Raw genomic sequence first — 26,774 nt, forward strand, 5'->3', positions numbered from 1 at the left:
TTAGAAGATGCAAAATGTAAGGAAAAGTAAGGTACACTACTCCTCTCGGAGCATCTCAGTCACGCCGGGAGTCTTGCGCTGCATTGCACATAGGGCGGTATTCAATTGTTTCGCCCCTGTATGCGCCCGACAGGAGCTATTTCAATTGTTTCTCCTGTCGGGCGCGATCAGCAGCCCCAGAAGAGTGCGATCTGAAATGGGCGAAAAGTGACCTGTTTGGGCACCCAAATAGCACTTTTTGCGATCGCGCCCAGCACTTTGTTTGGGGGCAGCCATTTTATGCGGCTAAACCCGACCACTTTGGGTGCGATCAGTGCGATTAACAGCAACAATTGAATAGCACCCCACGATCTCCCGTCACTTTAGACGAGAGATCGGGCCCACTATAACAATTCAATACCGCCCATAGACACTAGATGTATGAGGACACATCTGTAGTAAAACATTTTCCTGGCTGATATTGAAGGTTTAAGATGCTAAATGCAAAGAATTATGGAAAACAAAAAAAACAAATTAAAATACTTAAAAGCCATATTTCAATAAAATAGGCATATTTGGATTATCCAGGGTTGAATTAACTGGGCAAAAATTAGTTTTCAATCCTCACTATTATAAATACAGTAAGCACGGTACAGTAGTGGAAGCCAGGCTGAACGAGTTCATGGTTTGCATTATGTAGGGCTGTGCGCCAGAAGCGTATTTGACATCCTCCATATAAACAGATGCTGTTTTATTTACATGTTATATTTTCTCAGATTCTGATCAATTCTTGCATTCCACGCACATTTTCAGATTGTGATTTAGATAATTCATGCAATTTATGCACTTGTTTATCCCAGACACATAGGGTTCTACTGTGATATAGCGAAAAGACGTTTTTTTATTATCCCTAAATACAGAATTTTTATATTTTTAATAGCCATAACACTTCAGTATTAGAAAATAAAAAAATTTTCATAACGCAAAACTATAAATAATAATATTGCTGGAGTTGCAAAATATAAATATCATCTGAAGACACAGTGGTCTTGCGAAACAAACAAAAGAAAAAACAAAGCAAACACTTGGGAACAAATTAAAAAAAAAAAAAGTTTTATCTGCTTTATCATATGAAGTGTAAACAAAAACAATTAATGAGCTGTGAAGCATGTGCTCGTGGACCACTGGCCAACCAAGTGTTTTAGCAACCGCTGCTGTTTATGTCACATGCCACAGAACAGCAGATGTCTGCGGATCCCGACATAAATCATGAGTGTGAAATATGCATAATCTCTGACATTTTAGCCGACAACTGTCCAGGGAGCACAAATCTTAGATATGAACAGCAGTCACAAAGCTGGTACAATATGCGCACCACAACCATGTCAACGTGCCAGCAACATAGAGAGCACCAGAGAACTCTTACACACCTGTGGATAAGCACCAGAAGGGGAACCGAATGACGGCGATAATGAGGTGGTTTAAACCTCTAGACTGGGGCCAGCTAGTGTGTGCATCACGTGTCGTGCGCTTCTGTCATGATAAGGGGTGTGGTTAAGAGGTGATTTCATTAAGGCTTTGGCTTACTAGCTCAAAGCCTCTTTTGTTGCTGACCTTTGCCTCCCACTCCATTTGTTTTACTTGGCTTCGATGGTTTGGTGCGTTTGCTATAGTTTTTGTCAGGAAAAAATTTGCAGGTCATCAGTCCTGATGCAAGTTGCTAATGTTTGGTAGCGCTCCCCTTTGTTAACTGGTTAGTTGGCAGTACCTCCCTGACTGGGGAAGCATCACCAAATGTACAGGGAGTGTAGCCAGGATAGAAGGTTGAGTGGTTACCTACAGTGCCTTGCAAAAGTATTCACCCCCTTTGCATTTTTCATATTTTATTGCCTCACAACCTGGAATTAAAATGGATTGTTTGAAGGTGTGCATCATTTCATTCTCAGAACATGCCTACAACTGTGAAGTTGTTTTTTTTTTTATATTGTGAATCAAACAACATTTAGGACAACATAACAGAAAACTTCAGCATACATAACTATTCACCCCCCCTAAAGTCAGTACTTTGTCGAGCCACCTTTTGCGGCAAGTCGATTTGGATAAGTCTCTATGAGCTTGCCACATCTTGCCCCTGGAATTTTTGCCCATTCCTCAAGGCAAAACTGCTCCAGCTCCTTCATGTTGGATGGATTCCGCTTGTGAACAGCAATCGTCAAGTCTGACCACAGATTCTCAATTGGATTGAGATCTCGGCTTTGACTAGGCCATTCCAACACATTTAAATGTTTCCCCTTAAACCACTCGAGTGTTGCTTTAGCAGTATGCTTCGGGTCATAGTCCTGCTGGAAGGTTAACCTCCGTCCCAGTCTCAAATCACAGGCAGACTGAAACAGGTTTTGCTCAAGAATATCCCTGTATTTAGCACCATCCATCTTTCCCTCGACTCAAATCAGTTTCCCAGTCCCTGCTGCTGAAAAACATCCCCACAGCATAATGCTGCCATCACCATGTTTCACTGTGGGGATGGTGTTCTTGGGGTGATGGGATGTGTTGGGTTTGCGCCAGACTTGCGTTTTCCTTGGTGGCCGAAAAGTTCAGTTTTAGTCTCATCTGACCAGAGCACCTTCCACCATACATTTGGGGAGTCGCCCACATGCCTTTTGGCAAACTCAAATAGTGTCTTCTTATTTTTATTACGAAGTAATGGCTTTTTTCTGGCCACTCTTCCATAAAGCCCAGCTCTATGGAGTGTACAGCTTATGATTAATGCCCTCCTTGCCCAGTCTGAGTTTTGGTGGGCGGCCCTCTCTTCGCAGGTTTGTTGTGGTACCATATTCTTTCTATTTGATGACGATGGATTAGATGGTGCTCTGGGGGATCATCAAAGATTTGGATATTTTTTTTTTATAACCCAACCCAGAATTATACTTCTCAACAACTTTGTCCCTGACTTGTTTGGAGAGCTCCTTGATCTTCATGGTATGATGCCTCTTGCTCAGTGGTGTTGCAGCCTCTGGGGCCTTTCAGAAAAAATGTGTTTATACTGACAGATCATGTGACACTTAGATTTCACACAGGTGGACTTCATTTCACTAATTATGTGACTTCTGAAGGTAACTGGTTGCACCAGAACTTTTGAGGGGCTTCATAGCAAAGGGGGTGATTACATATACACATGCCAATTTTCATAATTTTATTTATAAAGATTCTCTTTTATATATATTTTTCTCATTTCACTTCAAATTAGACTATTTTGTGCAGATCACCACATAAAATTCAGATTAAAAAAATAAATAAATTGCAGTTTGTAATTTAACAAAAAAGGTAAAACGCCAAGGGGGGTGAATACTTTTGCAAGGCACTATGTGTTTTAGAATTGTGTTGATTGATCTTTCCACCTACAATGCACTGTTTTGGCTGATTATTGTGTATTGCTGGATTGTGCTGACGCTGGCTGTTTTCCCATTGTCACTATATCCTTTTCTTTTTTTTTAGTTTACATTTCAAATAAATAACTGACATTTTTCAGCCAAATCTTTGGGTCCGTGTCTTTATTTATGTCATGTTATAATTATAAGTAAAGTACAATGACACGCTCAGTCGATGGAAAGTTTATGTGCGTTTATACTACTAACACAACATAATTCATATAAAGCAATTTAAAGATTGACTAAAATTTTAATACTATGGACAACGTTCACAAATACATATGAACTAAAAAGTTAAAGAGGATTGTTTAGATGAAATCCAATAACCTATTGTCATTCACCTAATCACAGAAAACCAGGACATGACTAGTTAAACTAAATTTGGATAACCGTTTAAGAAAAAAAATATATACATTTTAACCACCTAACACAGTTTGAATTATTTACACTGGGAACAAACAAAAAAAAAAAAACTAAGCAAGTTGAACGGTAATTTATTTTTATTTCACAGCCTGGCAACAGCATTAATAAAAGTTCAGTTTCCTGCTAGATCTCATAAATTCTTAATCGTAAAAACAATCTGGCCAACATCAGTCACAGTAAAATAACTTGTGGCTTTAGCTTGTGCTCAGTGCCGATATGTAACTGGCCATGGCCTTCCAGAGATAAACACCTGGAGATGGTGGTTATAATCACACACAGGCCTTCTGCCAATGGCTAGATTGACACAAAACAACCTAAAGATTATTTGCATTATGCAGCCAGAGTGCCTCTCAAGAATAGGGCCGGATTCAATCAGCCGCACTAATTATTGCGGGCCTGTAGCAGTGCCTGGAGCTACACAATTGCAGCCCGCAAGCTGCACTTCACGCAGATCTTTGTGCGCCCCCTCCTGAGGCTCGAAAAGAAATTAATTTTAAGTATGGCTTTCTGCCCTTATCGGGTCTGCTGCAAACGCTTTTTCCCATAGCTCCAGGTACTTATTGCAGAATCTAGGGGTTAACGCGCATTAGCCGCAGATTTACCATATGAGGAAAAGGGCTTCTATCTGAATAGCACTGGGCGGAAAAGTCTAAAGGCCCCCATACATCAGCAATCTGAAAACCACAATTGAACAATTTGAAGATTTATTGCCCAATCTTAGGATTTCCCAATCGAGCAATCTGCGCCCATACACTGCAGATCTTTTTCAGTGATTTGCACATCGATTTCAGAAAACACAGATCTGGCAAACTTGAAAGGCCCATCATTTTGCTAGAAACGGTCTGCAAATCTGCTGATCATGTCCATACACTAGCAATCTACAGCCCCAATGGATCTGTGAAATCCGACATGTTGGACAATCTGATTAAACAATTCCAATCACTTTTTGGTTGCAATCTGCGATCTGTGAAGCCCATACATTGCAGATTTTTATGCACAATCGATTGCAAATTGCACAACTGCTGCAATCCATCTCTGATGTATGGGGGCCTTAAGAGGGAAAGAAAAAAAAAAGTACACCTTCAAATCAGCAACAGCCTTGATGTAGGTGATGACTGTGGTTATATTGGTGGGCACAAGTAAAAAGGATAAAAGGGGAGCTTCACAAATCTACATTTATTTGGCATCTGTAGCCGAAACACACGGGTCTACCTACAACATTTGCCACCTGCAATCTAATAATGTTTTCCGTTTTGTTTTCATTTAAAGCCTGCTTGAAATATATTTAAGCCCTAATACATAGCATAGCAATGCAGGGTGTGCAATTTTGTTCATGAACCTATGCATTTGTTTAAGACTAAAAATCAGAGATAAGCCAGGCCTGATAATTAAACTGCATTTAAATAATGTAATATGTACTTTCAGCAAAAACAAGTTTTATATAAACACATCTTTCATCTCTTGGGCATCATGTGATAGACACAGAATGTGGCAATTGTGGAAAAATATCTGTTTAGTTGTCTAGTTATCACATGTACTTCATGTGTAAGATCTTACATCAAATACAAACTGTGTTCATTTAAGACTTTCTGACTTAGGCTGGGTACATGCCATATGATGGTGCAACCCAGTGATGCAGGACCGATGCAACGATACATTGCGCGCAGTGGCGTCACAAGGGGGCAGCGGGCCGCACCCGTGTGTCACCTGCCGAGGGGTGATACCAAGGTGCAGACTCCCCCCCTCAGTGACAGGAGCCAGGTGCTGCACTGTACAATTAAGTGCAGCACTCGGCTCCTGACACTGTGAGGAAGCCGGCCGGCACTGCACAGTCTGTACCTTGGAAACCACCCCTGCCTCCCAGTGTAACATGGTGACGGGAGTCGGACCACGGGGGTTCAGTCGTAAGGCCACGCCACTTTCTGTGGCGTGCGGCTTCGCCGAGGGAACAGCATCCCTCCCTGCACCGGGTGACACCGCGGGGAGGGATGTCACTGATTGCGCGCACTGTACACTGCACGATATGAAGGTGCGAAGAATCGTTACATGATGCATGTGCAGGACAGCAGATGGGATGATGCAATAAACAACCATCGGGAACGATGGATTGGGCGTAGACACAATACACTGGGTACGATATATCAGTGTCGGAACGATATATTGTACAATACATCGTATAGTGTGTACCCATCTTTAGTGCAATAGGAAGAGTAGGCTACAGCAGCTTACCATCTGGAATAGAAATTCGAGTTAAGTGCTGGCCACGATGCTATTTTCCCGGCTTAGCGCGGCACTAACAGCCTTGTGGCCGCACTTAAGTTGGAGAATGTCGGTTAGCGCAACTAAAAACCCAGCTTTAGGTGCGGTAAAAGGCATTCTCCAACTTCAGGGGTTTTAGTCGGACTTAACAGTGATGTGAATTGAATAGCTTTGAGAACTCCTTCCCAGGGCTATTCAGCATCGCGCTGAATTGAATCGCGCCAAGAGTGGTTTACAGAAAGGTATTATCAGATAGAAATGGTGATGTATCCCATAGCTATACATTCAGGGGTCTGCTTTCATTTTCTAAATCAGGCCTGGACAAACGGTCTCTCTCCATGTTTGTAAAACTACCAAAAGTCCCAGCAAAACCAGGAAGGAGTCAACTGGCAAAACATGCTGGGGCTTATAGTTTCCCAATACCTGGAGAGCCACAGGTTGTCCATGCCTGTTCTAAACTACACTAGCAAAATGACATTGAGCAGGATGCATCAAGCATCGTATTTTGAATGCAATACATCCGAGCCACTTACCACATGCACAGCGGTGTTTAGTAATGCTGCATGCATGTAGAACTGTATGTAGATGCACAAAAGACAGCTCTTCTGATAACAACTGTCCTTTGCGGTGTGAGGACTTCTAGATTTATGACACGGGAGTCCTACACTTCTGTGACCGATGCCCAGCACATGCGCAAAGCCGCTGGGGTTCCAGAAGGGATCCTATTGGATTCCTCTCGAGGAATGCTCCAAAAATGCTCTATAGATTTGCGGTGCCTGTCGAGTGCAAGCTCCAGAAAGTTTTGCTTTCTGAAGCTTGATACAAATGCGGTCAAACCTCCGAAAACCGCACCCATAGGGTGCGATGTACTAAGCATTACATTGCCGATGCGGTACATCCAGCCAATTATCGGGCAGATACCAGCGTTAACGCCAGTATGTACCCAGAAATTCGCAAAGGACAGCTCTCCCGATAAGAGCCGTCTTTTGCAATAGAGAGACTTCCGCGTTTATGACTCAGACGTCGTTCTATGTATGCTTTGTATGGCGTGAGTGCCACTGGGGACACTAGGAGGAGAATGTGAAAAGAAGCCCATATGCATCCACCAAGTTGAGGCTTCAGAATGTATCGCATTCCGGAGCTACGTACATATGGAAAATGTGGCCAATTTGGGGATTTTTGCCTGTATTTTCCATTCAGTACTTCCCTCCCATAACTGGATTGGTTACTACCACTCACATCACCTTCTCTGCAGCTACTCAACATATCTGACCCAATAAATGTGAGAATGATGCACAACACAGATAACTGCAAATATAATTTCCAAATGAGAGCACATAGTACTGTATATTACTACTGGACAGTATAAGACAGGCAATACAAAAAGGACCCAGAATTTTTTTCCAGCCGGGTGGCATCAAGAAGTAGCCGGGTGTGGGCCTTCGCAGTAATAAAATGTTTTAAAGCCTGACCTTATAAGGATTTAACCTTGAAATAACATTTTATATATTAATTCTCCTCTTTTTAGAGGCCCAGTAGTCGGATTATGAAAAAGCTGCAAAGTCTGTAGGATCTGCTCCTTTTTATACAGCTCCCAGATACTGTCCCCACTTGCAGGCTCCCAAAGTGCCGGGTGTTAGGCTGTTTCTTGCCGGGTGGTGCACCCACAAAAAACAGCCTGGGGAGAGAACACTGATACGATCAAACTGCCAGTCTCATCTCCAAATTCAGAATAAACACCTAGAGTGCATGAATCACAATGTCTTTCTGTACTGGACCCAAAATAGAAAAACTAAATTTATATTCAGAAAAAAAAAAAAAAAAAAAAAAGGACAACAGCCAATGAAAAATAGGCTGTGTTTGCGGTAGTATAATTAAAACTACTTAATCTTAAGATACTTCATAAACGATTAGATCCTATTTCCAGAGCTTTGCAAAAGAACAGTGCATTTCATCTGAAGCTGCCTTCTTACAGTTTCATCCTTAGTCCTTTCATTATTAATGACCATTATCAGATAATTCAGAGCTAATGAAAAATGTATGCACTTTCTTTAATGTTTTATATCTGCCTAAAATAATCTTCATGGATCAAACTTAAAAATGAAGGAAAAAAAATACATCAACAGTATATATATAATATATATATATATATATATATATATATATACACATGCACAATACTATGTGGAAGCTGCTCACCTGGGGTGACCGTTTCTAGGGTTGCGGAGTTGATTTTCCGAGTACTTGTTAAATGCTTCAGAGTTGAGCCAGCAAACAGCAGGTAAAATACAACATCATCTTCCAGCTCTGTTTGTTCGGTGAGACGCACTGTAAGGACACAGTCACCCTGAGGAGAAAGGGAAAAAAAAATGTAGTAATCCTATTCATTCTCCCATGGACGCATTTCCATTTACTTTTCAGTAGCAGAACCAAGACTTAATTATAGTAATGGGAGCTTGGACAAAATGCTGTTGGTTAAAGTGACAAAGCAATTTACATATTCCACAACTGGAGGTTATGTCATGATATTTGAGGATTTTCTGTCTGTAGTAGTAGTAATAACACATTTATTTACAGAACAATTTTCTTACAATAGGGCTTAAGGTAATTTACAGATACCATAAACATAATAGAGGTTTAGATTTGCATAAAAGACAGAACCCATGAACATAGTAGAGAGGCAAGGCAGCCATTTTTGTGTAATCAGTTCAAGGATTATTCATCCTATTCACAAAGGATCTAGGTGAGGCAGCCATTTTAGGTAGGTGCACTAATTAGGATTACACTGGGCAGAATAGGCAATGCCTTAAAGCTGGGGTAGTCAACCTCGGTCCTCGTGAGCTACCAACAGTTCACGTTTTCCAGACCACCTAGCAGGTGAACAGGTGTATTCATTACTAACACATTTGAAAAGATCCACAGGTGGAGCGAATTATATCACATGTGATTCTGTGTGGAGACCTGCAAAACATGCACCGTTGGTAGCTCTTGAGGACCAGGGTTGGCTACCACTTCCCTAAAGAGACAATGGGGGACATACAAAATACCAGACAAGATACACGATCCCTGCAAAACCTTCAGAACCATGCAATGTTCATCCTACACGCTACAGCAGGGGTTCCCAACCACGGTCCTCAAGGCACACTAACAGTCCAGGTTTTAAGGATAGCCATGGTTGAGCACAGGTGACTTAATTAGCACCTTAGGTATTTTGATTTACCCATCTGTGCTTAAGCATGGATATCACTAAAACCAGGACTGTTAGTGTGCCTTGAGGACCAAGGTTGGGAATCATTGCACTACAGTAATAGCAGAGGCAGCCATCTCGGCCACACTACATAGGTTACAATGTGCAAGATAAGCAATACATGGAAATAAGTCATACAAGGTTAAAAATTAAGAACAATTAACAGGATACCACCGCATAAACAGTTTCATGTGTTGTACATCCTGCACATGAAATCACCTGGCTACGATTTGCTCTTATGCCTTGTAATATTTATAACAGCACAAGACAGTAGTGCCAGTTGTCACCCCCTCTGCTCTGATTACGGTAGCTCTTGCGTCTAGGCTACATAAAAATTCCCAGCCCTCTAGGATTCGAGTTGGTTTCTCAGACTATAAATTGGCTCTTCATACAGATGAATCCTTTTTACTATTGCAATACCCTCTACCTACCTTTTCTCCCTACTGTATTAATATGTCAAATTATCTCTGATAAGTCCAAAGTCCTTCATCTGAACAATGACCTACATGTACTTGCCAGGACTTTGCGGGTGTTTAGCGCTGGTTTACAGGGGGTTACCTATCCGGGCGTTGGTGGTGCGGTGGCGTGGCATTCAAGATCCTCATGGACGGCAGGTGAGACGGCAGAGATCTCGACCATGACGGTTGGCAACACTGGCTGGTGTAAAAGTGGTCGGGGATCTGGGGTAGTTTGGTGTGTGTTCCATGTGGCTGGTGTTCCTGTGTGTCTGCATGATGGGTGCCGCCATGTTGAAGACCATCAGATGACTACCAGTAATCTAAATGTCAGCCAAAGGGAGTTCCTGGGCCAATCAGTGCCCTGCTATGCCTATAAAGCCAGTGTGGCCGAGAGGGGAATTGCCAGTGCAACAAGTCACTACTCCTGTAAGCTGCTCGTTACTGTGCTCCTTGCTGCGGTTGTTGGTTCGGTCCTAGTGCCGTGTGGAAACCCTTATTGGCATTGTGCTCTGCTAGTACATGGTTGAGTCTCTGTCCTCCTTTGCAAGGATTGTTGATCCTATTGTTTACCCCTGCTGACCACGTTCGGACTGGTGACATCTTGTGTAGCTGGTTCTGCTCTGAATCCCAGCACATTCCAAATAGCTGGTTCTGCTCCACATCCCAGCATAACCTATATATAGCTGGTTCCCAGCACATTCCGAATAGCTGGTTCTGCTCCACATCCCAGCTTATCCTGTATAGCTGGTTCTGATCTGCAACCTGTATAGTTGGTACGGCTCCACATTCCAGCATCATCTCTAGTACAACACTTAGCAACACGCAGTGAATCTAATGAACTTCTCCATCTAGGATACTCTACAGCTCTTATACTCACCTGATCCCAACAGCATTCAGTATCCTGGCTCCATACTCACCTGCTACCCATCTGCTAGAGACTCCTCCATTACTACGCTCACCTTGTCGGTGACAAAAACCCACCAAGATCTGATAGTACTCTTAGCATGCTTAATTTATTTAACTTTTGCTCCAAAACACATTAAAATATCCAGGTATCCACCTCAAAACATCCTAGGACCAGCTATGTACTGCAAACTTTGCCCCTCTATTGGGAGTTATAGGCAGGGATCTGGCTAACTAGAATGGGTGTTTCATCTCTTGGACTGACCATGTTAATACTATTAAAATGAATGTCCTCCCTCGCTCCCTTTATTTATCTCCCTAGCTTACCTCCAACGCTTAACTTGGAAGTTTATCTGGGTTGATAGTAGAAATGAGCGGTTCGGATTCTGTGGAATCCAAACCGCTCCGAACATTGGGGATCCGAGTCCACCCGAACTCTGTTCGGGTGTTCACCGCCTGACTCGGATCCTCGTTCGGGGCCGAACGGCGGCCGCCTGATGTCGGATTCTCACTAGAGAATCCGACATCAGGTCTCCTCGCGTGTAGGGCAGAGCGCAGTGATAGCGCTCTGCCCTACACAGAAACAGACACACAGTCGCCAGCGGCAGCTGTGTGTTTGTTACAGCAGCCAATGAGAGTCACACAGACTCTCATTGGCTGCTGCACGGAGGGAGCCGGCTGGAGCTCACACATGAGCTCCGTCTTCCGGCTCCCTCCGCAGCGTGTGACAGCAGAGCGGACGGCGCGGGAGCGGGGATTCAGGTAAGTTTTTATTTTTTTATTTTTTATTTGTGCAAGGGCCGGGGGCGCTACTGGGGGGGGGGTCTGCTACTGGGGGTGCGGGGGGCCATACTACTGGGGGGGGGTCTGCACTACTGGGGGGGGGCTATACTACTGGGGGGGGCCATACTACAGAGGGGCCTGCTACTGGGGGGGCTATACTACTGGGGGGGTCTGCTACTGGGGGGGGCATACTACTGAGGGGCCTGCTACTGGGGGGGGCCATACTACTGAGGGGCCTACTACTGGGGGGGGCCTACTACTGGGGGGGCCATACTACTGGGGGGGCCATACTACTGGGGGGGCCATACTACTGGGGGGGCCATACTACTGGGGGGGCCATACTACTGGGGGGGCCATACTACTGGGGGGGCCATACTACTGGGGGGGCCATACTACTGGGGGGGCCATACTACTGGGGGGGCCATACTACTGGGGGGGCCATACTACTGGGGGGGCCATACTACTGGGGGGGCCATACTACTGGGGGGGCCATACTACTGGGGGGGCCATACTACTGGGGGGGCCATACTACTGGGGGGGCCATACTACTGGGGGGGCCATACTACTGGGGGGGCCATACTACTGGGGGGGCCATACTACTGGGGGGGCCATACTACTGGGGGGGCCATACTACTGGGGGGCATTCTACTGGGGGCACTGCATAGTTCACCCTACTACTAAGGGGACTGCATAGGGGGCACCACTGCTGGGGGACATTGTGTAAGGGACACCGCTATTGTGGGCATTGTGTAAAAGGGGCACTACTGTGGGCATTGTGTAAAAGGGGCACTACTGTGGGCATTGTGTAAAAGGGGCACTACTGTGTGTCGTAACATAAATAAGAGACACTACTTTATGGTGTAATGTGAATCAGGCCCTATGTGCTGTGTAATGCGAATAAGATTGTGCACTGTGACTCCTAGGGCCGTAGCCCACTTTGTAAACAAGTACTGTGATTCTGCTGGCCGTACCCCACTGGGTGGGTGCACTACTTTTCATTTCTGTCACTGCTGTGTGGCAATGTGTCATAGATGTGCTTTATACTGTGGTGTCTGTGTCGTTGTGCCGCTGCTTTGTCGCTTAGTAACCAGTCAGCTCACTGCAACCTTTGGCCAATAATGTTGAAAATAATATTATAAGCTGTGATATGGTCTAAATTGACTGGAAATTAATGTTATTGAGGTTAATAATACTCTAGGAAGAAAAAAAAGACCAATTTATGTGATTTTAGCTTTTTTTGTCAATTTTTGTAAAAAAATCCAAATTCAAAGCCAGTCACCGCAGTTTGGCAAATCCAAATCCGGACGACGAATTAGAACCAAATCCGGCAAAAATGGTCCGGCGCACATCCCTAGTTGATAGGAGACCCAGGGGCCTATTCATCAACACTAAAATAAAGTTTTTAAGGACATTTTCCTTAAATAACGTTATTTAAGTATTCATGATGACACTTCGCACAAGAGATAACACTGATATCTCCTTGCTAAGTCCCCCTGCATTAATTTCCACACTCCCCATACATTAGTATGGGGATTGGAAATGATGGTATTCATCAAATTCCGAAAATTATGTATTTTCGGAATTTGATGGAGTTACTATCCGCCACTGTGAGGTGGCGAATGGCAGGTGAGACTTACCTGCGGTCAGCTGGACAGGTCCCCCGCAGCTTCCTCCGGCACTCTGGTGGTTGCTTGCACACTGTGTTCTCCCAGCAGAACACAATAAAGTTTAGAAAAAAAAAAAAATATTTTTATTTCTTCTAAACTGTACTGTGGTGTGCTGGGAGACCACGTGTCATACCAGCAGGACAGAGCCGGAGGCTGCTGCGCGGGCAGGTAAGTGCGGGACGGGGGGGAGGTAAGCGGTGAGCGGAGGTGGGAGCACACAAACTTACCACAGCTGTAGGTTGTGCTGTGCATGCGCTGGGTTTACGAATGCAACAGCGCATGCACAGCACTGATTACAGCTGCGGTAATGTAGAGTAGAGAGGGAAAAGAATCTATTTCCCGAAAAGCTGTCATCACAAAAATTACAGCTTTTCAGAATAGATACTGATGGAGAAGAGGAATGATAAATTCCTCCGGGAATTAGGTAGAACTCCATGCGAGTTCTAAACCTAATTACCTCCATTGATTTTTAAGGTATGATGAATAGGCCCCCCAGAGTGGGTTTACTATGCAAGCACACTAAAAATGGAGGCCTTGGATTGCCAAATCTCCACAATTATTACTTGGCATTCCAATTTACCTAAGCCATACAACGCCAAACTGGCTTATGGTACCTTCCACTGTGGAGTGTGGGTAGACTTGAAGGCTGATTCCAATGGCTTTATCTCCCCATATGCTTTATTTTGGATGTCTCTCCCATGCAACATAATAAAGCTTTCCCTCCGGGTTTTGATCACAAATCCTTCAGACCTTGGACCAAGAATAACCCTCCTGCTCAATAGACGTTCCCTGACTTCTCTACATTCCATGACAAATTTTGCCTTCTTTTCTACCAGTGCCTTCAGCTTCAACACTCTTCACTCATAGGGCGAGATGTACTAAGGTTGCGGTGACCATTCCGCCAGTCACCGCAACCTTACTAATTGCATATGTACTAACATAAGCGATTAGTATCGCAAAGGACAGTTCTTGCGATAAGAGCTGCCCTTTGCAAAGCAGCAGTCGCCGGGTGAGGGGGTCTCCGTGGGACCCCGCCTGCTCCGAGCCCCGGGAGCTTCCTGCTGGTGACCTGTGCAGGTAGGCCCGGGCTCCTCCTCCTCCCTGCACCCGGAAAATTAGGAGTAGGCAGAGGACCCAGCAGGAGCACGGGACGGCAACCATGGAGAGCAGGTGGGTGGGGGCTAGTGCTGGGCGGTGAGGCGGCGGCGAAGCATCAGGTGCTGTAAGAAGCCCATAGACTTCTATAGGGTAACGCCAGGTTTTTCTGGCATTACCCTCCACACCGATTAAAGGGTGACCGGGCTTAGTACATATGGAAATGCAGTAAAAACCTTTCCATTAGTACATCCCGCCCTTAGGCTCTAATCCCAGACCACAATACTCTACATTAGAAACTTTTTGCTTGTCTGGGAGCTGCACATGAGGGAGAGATCCTGAAATTGGAGGATTGGGCTGAGATCAGGGAAAATGCTGCCAAATCTTCCATTTGTGAAAGAAACAAGGAAAACACCTACAAGTGCATGTTCAGAAGGTACCTGGGGACTCATTCAGAGGCGGTCGGAGGATGCAAGCGGTCGCTCAGAAACTGGGCGGCCGCTTGCATCCTGACCGCCCGTCTCGGTTTCGGTCGTTAGGCTGTGGGTTTACACCCACAGCTCTAACGACCGCTCGGGTGATGGTCGCGATGGCTTACGACGAGACCCTAGGGTAGGGTCTCACTTGTCGTAAGCCCCGGAGAGCTTCTGGCTCTGTCAGAGCCGGAAGCTCTCCACTGACATCACTAGTGATGTCAGTGGGGCCTCCACCAAACGGTAGGCGTTCCCATGGGAATGCCTCCATTTGGGCTGCCACCCCCCCGGCCCGCCTTCCAAATGGGGCGAGCTGTCAATCAACATCGACAGCTCGCCCCCTTTGGAAAGAGACCCGCTACGACCGGCGCTGTCGGTCGTAGCGGGTCTCACGCATGCGCACGAGGGGGCCGGCTCCCTCGTGCGCATGCGCACTGGCCAAGCATCGAGGTGGCCATGCGGTCGTAGACCGTACGGCCGCCTCTGAATAAGGTCCCTGGTCCCCTCTCAGCATTGTGGAGATCTTCTTTCAGAGTTCTAGTAGTTGTTGTAGGGGCTACAAAGGAGATGGCACCCTAAGACAGATATGGTGGGAATACATCACCAGCTTACTATAGGAATCCCCCAACAAGTTTTCCAGCATTTGAGCCCCTTGGGTTTCCCATAGTGAAGCCTCTATTTAACTAATAATGTCACCTTATCGGTCACCATACTTCTAGCATACTCTATTTTCTATGACTACAAATATTTGCATGGGGGGGTTATCTATTATTAGAGTGAATCAGCCAGTAACTGAACACTTCCACTGAATGAACAGTTTCAGGTTTAATACAGTAATCTTAAATGTAATGCATACAATCGTAGATTAAATCTATCGACTGCTTTATTGAGATATGTCATATTATTCATTTATTGGACATCTGTTCATTTGCTAGCATTGTGATTCACTGGTAATTTATACACCTTTTTTTTGGTGGTAAAATTCTATTACTTCAATATTTAAACCAAAAATGTATTTTAAAAGTATTCATAGTAATAATGATGGCACATGTCTCAAAATAGTGTTTTTGTTGCATCTCCTACATACACCATCCTCTTTCTCTCATTCAAAATTCAATAAAATAATATTTAAAAGTACCAGGCAAGGCGAGAAAATGAATCTTATGCTGGGCCTGTCAGACCAACATACATTTTATCTGGCAGCCTGACACACAGCAGATATTGCGGGCATACACTGAGATCACACAGTGTACTGGCACGAATATCTGCACTCCACCCCCAGGGAGGAGACATTTCCCCTTTCCTTCCCTGGGAAGTGTCCGACCATCTCTGCTCCACATTGCCAAACATAGTAGAGAATAGAGGAACAGTATACAGATTATCATCAGGTGACAAACCCCCATAGTAGCCCCATATTAACCTCTTGGAATATGTTCCTGTCTGCACTTTCAAATCCCACATTTGCAAGTGTTGCCACAATTTGTTTATAAACAATGACTGTTGCAGACTTATGGTGCATACACACGATCAGATTTTTTCTTCAGATATGGACGATAACGATTTAAAAATCGTTCAGTCGTTCATATCTGAAGCAAAATCGTTCATATCTGACATGCCTGAACGATGGACGATCAACGATGCGCGTTCCCGTTTGTCAGATAACGATATCTGACATCTGTTGGGTTTGCAGTCAGACTTGGACGATTCCATTCATTTTAATGCAGTCAAAAATCGTTCAAATCGTTCAAAACTTTGGTCAAATCGTTCAAATCGTTCAGATCGTTTAATCGTTCATCTGACAAATCTGACAAGTCTGACAAATCTGACCGTGTGTACGCTCCATTATGGAGCGTACACACGGTCAGATTTGTCAGACTTGTCAGATTTGTCAGATGAACGACTGAACGATTTGACCAAAGTTTTGAACGATTTGAACGATTTTTGACTGCATTAAAATGAATGGAATCGTCCAAGTCTGACTGCAAACCCATCAGATGTCAGATATCGTTATCTGACAAACGGGAACGCGCATCGTTGATCGTCCATCGTTCAGGCATGTCAGATATGTCAGATTATCCTTCAGATATGAACGACTGAACAATTTTTAAATAGTTATCGTTCATATCTGAAGGAAAAATCTGACCGTGTGTATGCACCATAAAAGGTATGATTTGAAAATGATCCAATCTCATTTCCGATTTCCCTTAAACTCCTGAACAAATGATACTGTGCCTGCACATGGACCAATTGTACAATATAGATGGGTCTGCAAATCGTTAACGATATATAGTTTGGCAGCAAACAACCACACGATGCATCTTCTGTCTCTCCGTCGGCTAGTACAAAATGGAGAAGGGGAGCGGCGAGGAAAAGTGACAACATATCCTTCATCGCCCGTTGCATCGTGCATACACACGAACGATGTGAGCTAAATCGTGAAAGATAAGTCGATATCTTTCTGCAGGTTCAAGAGATCAGCGACCTTGATAAGTGACAGTGTGAGCGCATATCGACATCGTGATCATCCCCACACGGCACTTTTTAAACGATTGGTCGCTCCAATCGATCGAAAATGGCCAAGTTGTGTAAAAAATCGTAGTGTGTGTGGGGGCCTTAATTTTGACGCCAATATTATTTAATTTTTAGCTTTATTTCAAATATAAGCATCTGGAATGTCCTCTCTGGGAACCCTGCATTTTGCCCTGCATACTCTTATAATAATGAGGCTTTAGAATGATTTAAAAGGGGTGACACACTGCTCACTCGTATTTACATATTTCTGTATTGTGACAGATGGGATGCAGTGGGGATGGAGAAAGGTGGATATGGCCATGTGCTCCACCACATAGCAAAACGTGCCCCAAAAGGACGCACCTTCTCCATCTCATTTCCCTAATCTCGCTGCAGAAAACACACTCGACCCTGGGCCTCAGCACTACCAAAGAGGCATTTATTGTTGTACACAAACCACCAATATAAACGTTAAAAATTATTTAGACATATAAATCAAATTTATCTGACAAATACCGGAAAATATCTTACACAGTAAAGAGAAGATATGCTTTAATTTAGGGGATTAACAAGAGTATGCTACATTAGACAGTATTTCATCTCAGAAAGTGCCACTGACAAATCCTGACTCCAGTAGAGATTATGTGGATAAAGAGACTTGTCAATTGCTTGGTACAACATCGTATTGATGTTTTTAAAATGAAAAGTAAAAAATAGGATTCATTTTAAATATCTTAAAAAAAAAATTAAAAAATCACAAAACCTTAAAATGAGACACAAATTAGACCCAATAACCATACATAAATACAAAAAGCTACCGTAATTCAGTAAAATATCTAAAAAAAGAAAAATAAATAATTTTAAAAACCTAATAATGACCAGACACCAATCAATAGGAATGGGGTTATTTGTGGACATGCACCATAATCTGGTAGACAGATGACCGCTGTCTGCCAGGGTCGCTATTCAGTCTTCTGCTGCCTGCACAAAACTCCCTAGTGATCCTGCCTCTCAGTCTGAGCACCAAATAACCAAATATAGATGGTGAGGCCATATTGGAGACGTATTCTGGCACTTCTCATGTGTTGCCATTATAAGGGATTCTTTTAAAATATTACTTGTGCACATCATTATAGAGCCATAGACATCCATAAACCAAGTCACAGAAGTATTTTTTTTTCTAATCATATCAAGCAGATATATTCAACTATAACTTTACAAGCAAAACACAATAAGAAATGTCTATTGCTTCACCAGACAGACAACGTAATCCAGTTATATTAAATTTGTACTACTATAAAATCATAAAATGCTTTATAATGCTGAGTGGGGTTGTTAAGAATACAATTTATTTCTTGACTCAACAGCCATTACAGCAGCGATAGCAGTGTCTGCTCCGTACCTCATGCTGGATTGCTGTATATTTTTATACACACTTCGCTAATCCCTAACAACCATCTGGTATCTTTCAACAAGCTCTTTTGTTAACATCTACTTAGCACAGCCATCAAGGCAGGCGAAAACTAATGGAAAATGTTGACGCCCTAAACAAGAAGTTCGTAAGCTCCTGACAAAAAGGAACATACCTGAAAATCATATCACTCTGAAATTTTATTCAAGCTAGAGGTGATCCTATGGTAATTTTCTTCATCATTTAGTAAAAGATTCTGCACATACACAGTAGCTGCGGAAAAGTATTTAACAGCTGCCATGCCAAACAGCATAGAGATAATGTGCCAAAAATGTACGCGCTTAAATCAATGTCTGACAAGCACTGCCTGGTAGCTCTTTATGAGAACCTGGTTTTATATAAAATATATATATATATATATATATATATATATATATATATATAATTTTTTGCAAAAAGCAGAATGCACTCACCAGGACTTCTGTTTTAAAGCTTCGGTATAAAAACAAACTTTAATGGTCATATTATGAATTCAGGGTTCCAAGTCGACGTTTCCACCACATAAACGTGGTCTTCTTCAGGACACCACCAGTGTGCACAGGACATACAAACACCATCCCCAAGAGTCACCTAATATACCCATGTCAATTAATTTAGCCTCTAACTCCACCCCTAGCACCCCTTCGGGACTGGAAGGGACACCCGCAGCATGAGATATGGCTGAAAACACTATATACCCCCAAAGAATGCCATTTGCTGCCAGATTACCTTCAAGTCAACCCTTGATGCCACTATCGCTCAAACGCGGCTATAGCGATAGCGTATAGGTGTTTCTCTGGTGGTGTCCTGAAGGAGACCACGTTTCTGTGGTCAAAATGTCGACTTGGAACCCTGAATTCATAATGGGACCAATAAAGTATGTTTTTATTTTGAAGCTTTAAAAGAGAAGTCCTGGTGAGTGCATTTTGCTTTTTGCAAAAATTCAATGTTAAAGTTGTACACGCTGTGGAGCATTGAATAGTACACCCCAGGCATTATATGATTCCTGTTTAAAGTGTGTGCCAACCATTGCTGGACATAATAAATAAATAAATATATATATATATATCTCATATATCCAGAGGTGCGGCACTCAGAGCATTGTCCAAAGCAGAGTACAGGTACAAAAATCTATTTCAACGTTTCAATAGTTATGATTTTCGTCATGAAATATGATTGAAACGTTGAAATTGATTTATGTACCAGTATTCTGCTTTGGACAATGCTCTGAGTGCCGCACCTCTGGACATATGTTCGGCTATATTGCCTTGTGGAGGCACAGAGTGAAGTACTTTTATTTAAGTGAGCGCCGGATCATTTACAGATATATAAAGAGATATACACATTTTTTTATTATATATATATATATATATATATATATATACACATACACACACATACATACATACATACATACACACACACACACACACACACACACATACATACATATATATCCAATGCACATAAAACAACCATCATGCGAAAGTGCAATAGTAAACTATTCCTAGATGACAAGTGTCTGAATGAATAAGCAGTGAATACCTGAAACAAAGTGTGCACTAATTAATCTGCTTTACAATTAAGCTGTCCTGCTGTTTAGCAAGCAAGCTTCTTTGGCAGCCAGCATCACTTCTGGTTAGTCTCAACTATTTATATGTTTCCGAATGACTTCACCTTTGCCAATATCAAGACAGAGTCTAAGCACTTGAGATCAGGAGGTAATGAACTGGGTCAAGAGTACAAGGGAAGGTCAAAGTCATTGTGTGGCGTTTGTAGGTGCAGTGCTCCTTTCCCGTACCGATAAGGCCCAGGATGCTGATGACTAGACAGCTCAGTTGGAACTATTTTTATGCTTGAAGATGAGTGACAGAGATGATTGCCAGAGAGTCTTAAGCCGCGTATCCAATTGCAGATAGTGGAACGACAGTACGATTACAACATTGTAATCGTACTGTCGTTCCTCATCCCCTGTAGTGCCTACACTGAACTAGGGAAGTGCGCTGGACCATGTTTGCCGGATTTGGTTCTAATTCATCATCCGGCTTTGGATTTGCCAAACTGCGGTGACTGGCTTTGGATTTGGATTTTTTACAAAAATTGGCAAAAGAAAGCTAAAATCACATAAATCGGGCTTTTTTTTCTTCCTAGAGTGTCATTAACCTCAATAACATTAATTTCCAGTCATTTACAGTCAATTTAGACCACCTCACAGCTTAAATTATACTTTTCACCATTATTGGCCAAAGGTTGCAGTGAGCTTACTGTACCACTGCGCCGCTGCTCTGACGCTTGGTAACCAGACACCACAGTTTAAAGCACATCTATGAAACATTGCCACACAGCAGTGGCAGAAATGAAAGGTAGTTCAAGATGGAATTGTCCTTGGGCCCTCCCACCCACATGTTGGATATTAAAAAGGACATGCAGCGTCACAGTGCTTTTATACATAGAGGGCTAGTGCCCAAAGGAGTCACAGTGCTTTTGATTTATACACAGAGGGTTACTGCCCAAGGACTCATGGTGCTTGTATACAGAGGGCTAAGGCCCATGGAGTCACAGAGCTTTGTATACAGTGGGCTAAGGTCCAAGCAGTCACGAAGCTTGTATACACACAGTGGGTTTATGCCCTTTCATGGAGCTTGTATAATACACACAGTGGGCTTATGCCCTGTCACGGAGCTTGTATAATACACTCAGTGGGCTAAGCCCAGTCACGGAGCTTGTATAATATACACACAGTGGGCTAAGCCCAGTCACGGAGCTTGTATAATAGAAATAATAAACTCAGTGGGCTAAGTCCAGTCATGGAGCTTGTATAATATACACACAGTGGGCTAAGCCCAGTCACAGAGTTTGTATAATACACTCAGTGGGCTAAGCCCAGTCACGGAGCTTGTATAATATAAATAATAAACTCAGTGGGCTAAGTCCAGTCATGGAGCTTGTATAATATACACACAGTGGGCTAAGCCCAGTCACAGAGTTTGTATAATACACTCAGTGGGCTAAGCCCAGTCACGGAGCTTGTATAATATAAATAATAAACTCAGTGGGCTAAGTCCAGTCATGGAGCTTGTATAATATAAATAATACACTCAGAGGGCTAAGTCCAGTCACGGAGCTAGTATAATACACTCAGTGGGCTTATGCCCTGTCACGGAGCTTGTATAATACACTCAGTGGGCTTATGCCCTTTCACGGAGCTTGTATAATACACACAGTGGGCTATGCCCTGTCACAGAGCTTGTATAATACACTCAGTGGGCTTATACCCTGTCACGGAGCATGTATAATACACACAGTGGGCTATGCCCTTTCACGGAGCCTGTATAATACACTCAGTGGGCTAAGCCCAGTCACGGAGCTTGTATAATACACAGTGCACAAAGTTGGCTAAGTCCAGTCATGGAGCTTGTATAATATACACACAGTGGGCTAAGCCCAGTCACAGAGTTTGTATAATACACTCAGTGGGCTAAGCCCAGTCACGGAGCTTGTATAATATAAATAATAAACTCAGTGGGCTAAGTCCAGTCATGGAGCTTGTATAATATAAATAATACACTCAGAGGGCTAAGTCCAGTCACGGAGCTTGTATAATACACTCAGTGGGCTTATGCCCTGTCACGGAGCTTGTATAATACACTCAGTGGGCTTATGCCCTTTCACGGAGCTTGTATAATACACACAGTGGGCTATGCCCTGTCACAGAGCTTGTATAATACACTCAGTGGGCTTATGCCCTTTCATGGAGCTTGTATAATACACACAGTGGGCTATGCCCTGTCACAGAGCTTGTATAATACACTCAGTGGGCTTATGCCCTGTCACGGAGCTTGTATAATAGACACAGTGGGCTATGCCCAGTCACGGAGCTTGTATAATACACACAGTGGGCTAAGTACACTCATGGAGTTTGTATAATACACTCAGTGGGCTAAGCCCAGTCACGGAGCTTGTATAATATAAATAATACACTCAGTGGGCTAAGTCCAGTCACGGAGCTTGTATAATATATACACAGTGGGCTAAGCCCAGTCACGGAGCACACAGTGGCAAGAAGTAGAACTACTCTAACTAATCTAACTCTAGCCTCGTTTTTCCCCTCTCTATCACTACCTAACTAACTGTTCCGTCTGGATACAGTCACGCGAAATGGCGCTGACAGCCGGGCGCCGCGCCTTTTATAGAGGCCGAACGTCACCCGGCTCTTGCGAGAATCCGACGCCGGACGGGTGACGTTTTGCCTCGAGGTGGAATCCGAGTCAGGCCGGATTCCACCGGTTCGGATTCCTCAGAATCCGAACCGCTCATCACTACACTGAACGATATGTCATTCAGTGCAGGCACCCTCCCTCATCCCTGAACATGGCCAATCTGTGGTTATCAGCAGGTTGACAGTCATGTTCAGGCGATGATTGATGCCGGAAACGACCAGTGGTAGCACGCAACGCTGGTCGTTTCAGACATTAAACTGCCCGAATTATGCCTGATTAATGAGCGATTGAACGATAACGATGTCGTTATCGTTCAATTACTCATTTATATCTGGTATAAGGTAAGTCAGTTATGAAACCAAAAAAATGGGAAGAAAGAACTCCTATAGGTAGGGGCACTCTTTCTGAATTGTATTGTTACACAATATTAAAAGTTAACATTTATTGTATTATACCAATAATACCAACAACATAAATGGTGAAACAAAAGAAGTGCTGAGACAAGTTGCAAGTGTTACATATACACAATCACTATATGGTTTAGAGGTGTTAAGATTTGCCAAAATGTATAGACAAATTGACACAATATAGACAATACTATAATATATCTAGCAGAAGGTGCAGCACTCGGGACTTGTTCAAAAAAGACCACTGACTGTACACAATTTGAAATGTCAACATTTCAATCTATATTAAGATGGTCATCAGGATACAAAACACATTCAAAACCCTATACCCTTGACCAACACACGTGTAGCCTGAAGTAGAACCAGGAGTCATCTCAAGTTGATGATGTAATCGCGTATTAACGCGACACATGTCCACCAGCTGGTGTAGTGTCCCCATGGCAACTGGGCAATAGGTATTACATGCAAATAAGGGCATTCGCTATGGGGTCATCCGTGGCTCTGACATACATCAATACTTATATGTTCAGTGTTGACTTGAGCATGAATTATTTTTGAGTGATGTAGAGATTACCACAAAGGTACTCTTCTATACCAGATCTATTGATGATTTGTTGATTATTAGGACGGGTGCTCAGGAGGAATTTTTTACTTTGATGAACAGACAATTGGTCTTTCTCTTCAGTCAAACTCACTTTTAGTATGAGCCAAGAGGTGATAACCTAATCTTTACATTAAGGAGAGGTATTTAATGATGTAATCATTAAGACTGTGTTTACTAAAGAAATGTAATATACTATTTTTTATATTATATATATATATATATATATATATATATATATATATATATAAAATTTTAGCCATGACACGTGAGGAAATTTTTTTTAAAAAAATTTAAAGCAAGAAATTCCCTTGGGTAAACAAATATGAGGGTCTATTTACTCAGCAGTGCTAGGAGACAAAGTGAAATGAGAGAAGGTACCAGCCAATCAGCTCCTAACTGCCATGTCACAGGCTGAGTTTGAAAAATGACAGTTGGGAGCTGATTGGCTGGTACCTTATCTCCTTTCACTTTGTCTCCTAAAACTGCTTAGTAAATAGACCCCATGATGTCATATCACCTGACATCAACTGTATCTCAAAACAATTATGGCTATGCTTAAAACAGCCAGAGAACTTCGTTTGGATGACCCTGAATGAATGCCTTGTTATTAGAGAACTAAAAATCTAAAAGATGTACTAGTTAAAACTGATATTTTCAGCAAGGATACATTCACAATGGAAAAGAAAATTGCCCAAACAGAAAGGAGGATGCTTCTAATGCTCATGCATGACCTGCATATTTCTTATTACAGGGGATTCATTTAAATCACCCACATACTGGGAAACATTTTATATTCATCATTTGACTTGTGATAGTTCTTTTGTAATATATCAAATCCTGTCTCCATGTGGTCTTACATATAAGAGCCAAAGAAACTTTAAAGTAAGGATGGCAGTCCATAGGTCAGCCATCACGTTAGCTTTCAATAGCGTCCTGAGCCGCTATTTAAAGCAAAACACAGTTTAGCTTGTTGAAATTTCACATGATTGATCACATCCCCCCCCTCCCGCTACATAGAGAGGGGTGATCAGAGTGCTTTGTTACTTAAGCGTGAAGCTTAGTGGATTCACAGGCTAGATGTCATCGCCTCCAGGGGCTTAAATGGGAATCAGTATGATTTACCGCCGGCCGTTCTAATCCCGACAGCGGCAGCCCGGCAGAGGTGAAAATACTGATCGTTCTTTCTGGTAAGTATCGCTAACCTAATTCCCTACCATAACCCTAACCCTCCTTTCGGGGTGCCTAACCCTATAAGTGCCTATCCCCCCAAGTGCCTATTCCTAACCCCCCTCTAAGTGCCTAATCCTAAACAGCCTAACCCCAAGTCTCCCAGGGGGCGTTCCTACCCCTAACCCCCCCCTTCCCCTAGCCGAACCCTAACCCTCCCGGGGGGGTGCCTACCACTAAGTCCCCCCCGGAAGCCCCTAAGCCTCCCCCCCGCGCAGCTGTCCATAGTGTAGTAGCGAGTGTACATTTGGTAGGGAATATAGATTGTATGCTCCACTAGGCAGGGACTGATGTAAATGGCAAAATATTCTGTGTAAAGCATTGCGGAATATGTATGCACTATATAAATAACGTCTTTAAGGAAACACCTAGAAAACGGATTCCCATTTACAAAGTCCTACACATTCCTGACTATCCTACATTTCTTCTCTAACTGTAATCTAAATTCTACCACTGACCTAAGACTTTTTCCCTCTTTTATAAGCACCTCCCAATACCTTCTGAAAAACACTTTTTGTGTCTGGTACCTATGGTCTAAGGGGTATATTGACAAAAGTGCAGGTTTTTAAAAGTAGAGTTGTTGCCCATAGCAACCAATTAGATTCTACATATCACTTTTCTAGCACATTCTAGAAGATAATAGCTAGAATGTGATTGGTTGCTATGGGAAACACCTCCACTTCTATAAACCTGCCCTTTAGTAAATACTAGTATACCCCAACGACTCACTACTTTGAGGGAATGAAGTTGATTTCAAACATTAAAAATGTCATGATTGTCTAACAGGATCATGGATTTTTAGCAGATAATCCTCATAGGGCCATATCCAATTAGCCGCGGTAAATTACCGCGGCTAATAAGGTTGCTCGGGGCTATCCAATTAGTCCCGTAGCCGGCCTGACGACGGCACTTATCGGGGGGACTTTTCTCGGGACCTGATGTGTCCCGAAAAATAATCCACGATAAGTGCAGTTTTTTCACCCAAATAAATGCGAGAACACACAGGGCTGCAAGCTCATCGCGGCTCCTATTTGTTAACGGGCGAACTATCCTATTAATTCGTCTGAATTAATAGGAAAGGAAGAAAAAAATATTGGCGAAAATTTGGGATTATCGGCAAAAAATCCCCGCTTTTTGCCGATCGCGGGGATCAATTAGTGCCCGAACAGTATTCGGGTCTAATTGGATAAGTGTCACTGTTTTTAAATTAATAAATGGTGGGTTTACGTAATAGGTTCAGAGTTTTAGTTTGGTGCTAAATTAAAGTCGGCAATTAGTTACAAGACAAAACCAGCGTTATAACTAATTGCCACTTGAAATTAGTGTGTCCTGGTAGTCGTAAACTCTTGCTTGCTTTGAGTGAGGCTGCTAAAAAAAAAAATGGGATTTTGATACCTAGCGGGACTTTAAATAATTTAGAAGTGTGAAGCTCCTCCCCCTCTATGCCCCATCAGCCCTCAGTTTAGAAAATGAAGACCGAGAGGAGATGGAGAACAAGCGGAGTGAAAGGGAGAGAAGAACACACAATAATCAAAACATACAACATACGGAACAAACCGAACAGGCAGGCGAAGAGCGCTGAGGTGGGCGTCCAGTGTCCCCTGTGGAGTCAGAGAAAAGGATTTACCGGTAGGTACCAA

The 26,774-nt window shown here is 43.1% G+C and overlaps 1 protein-coding gene across 1 annotated transcript in view; it reads right to left on the reverse strand.

Annotated features, from left to right (window-relative positions):
• The window catches only part of AKAP13 (A-kinase anchoring protein 13), a 312,402-nt gene that overhangs the window by 201,015 nt on the left and 84,613 nt on the right, over window positions 1-26,774 (reverse strand). Inside the window, exon 4 of the mRNA XM_088452667.1 lies at window positions 8,289-8,436. Coding sequence (XP_088308793.1) covers window positions 8,289-8,436 — 148 coding nt within the window. The remainder of the gene's footprint in view (window positions 1-8,288; window positions 8,437-26,774) is intronic.

The sequence above is a fragment of the Taudactylus pleione genome, unplaced genomic scaffold (genome assembly GCF_031769625.1).
Source record: "Taudactylus pleione unplaced genomic scaffold, aTauple2 ptg000556l, whole genome shotgun sequence".
In the NCBI taxonomy this organism is placed as follows: Eukaryota; Metazoa; Chordata; class Amphibia; order Anura; family Myobatrachidae; genus Taudactylus; species Taudactylus pleione.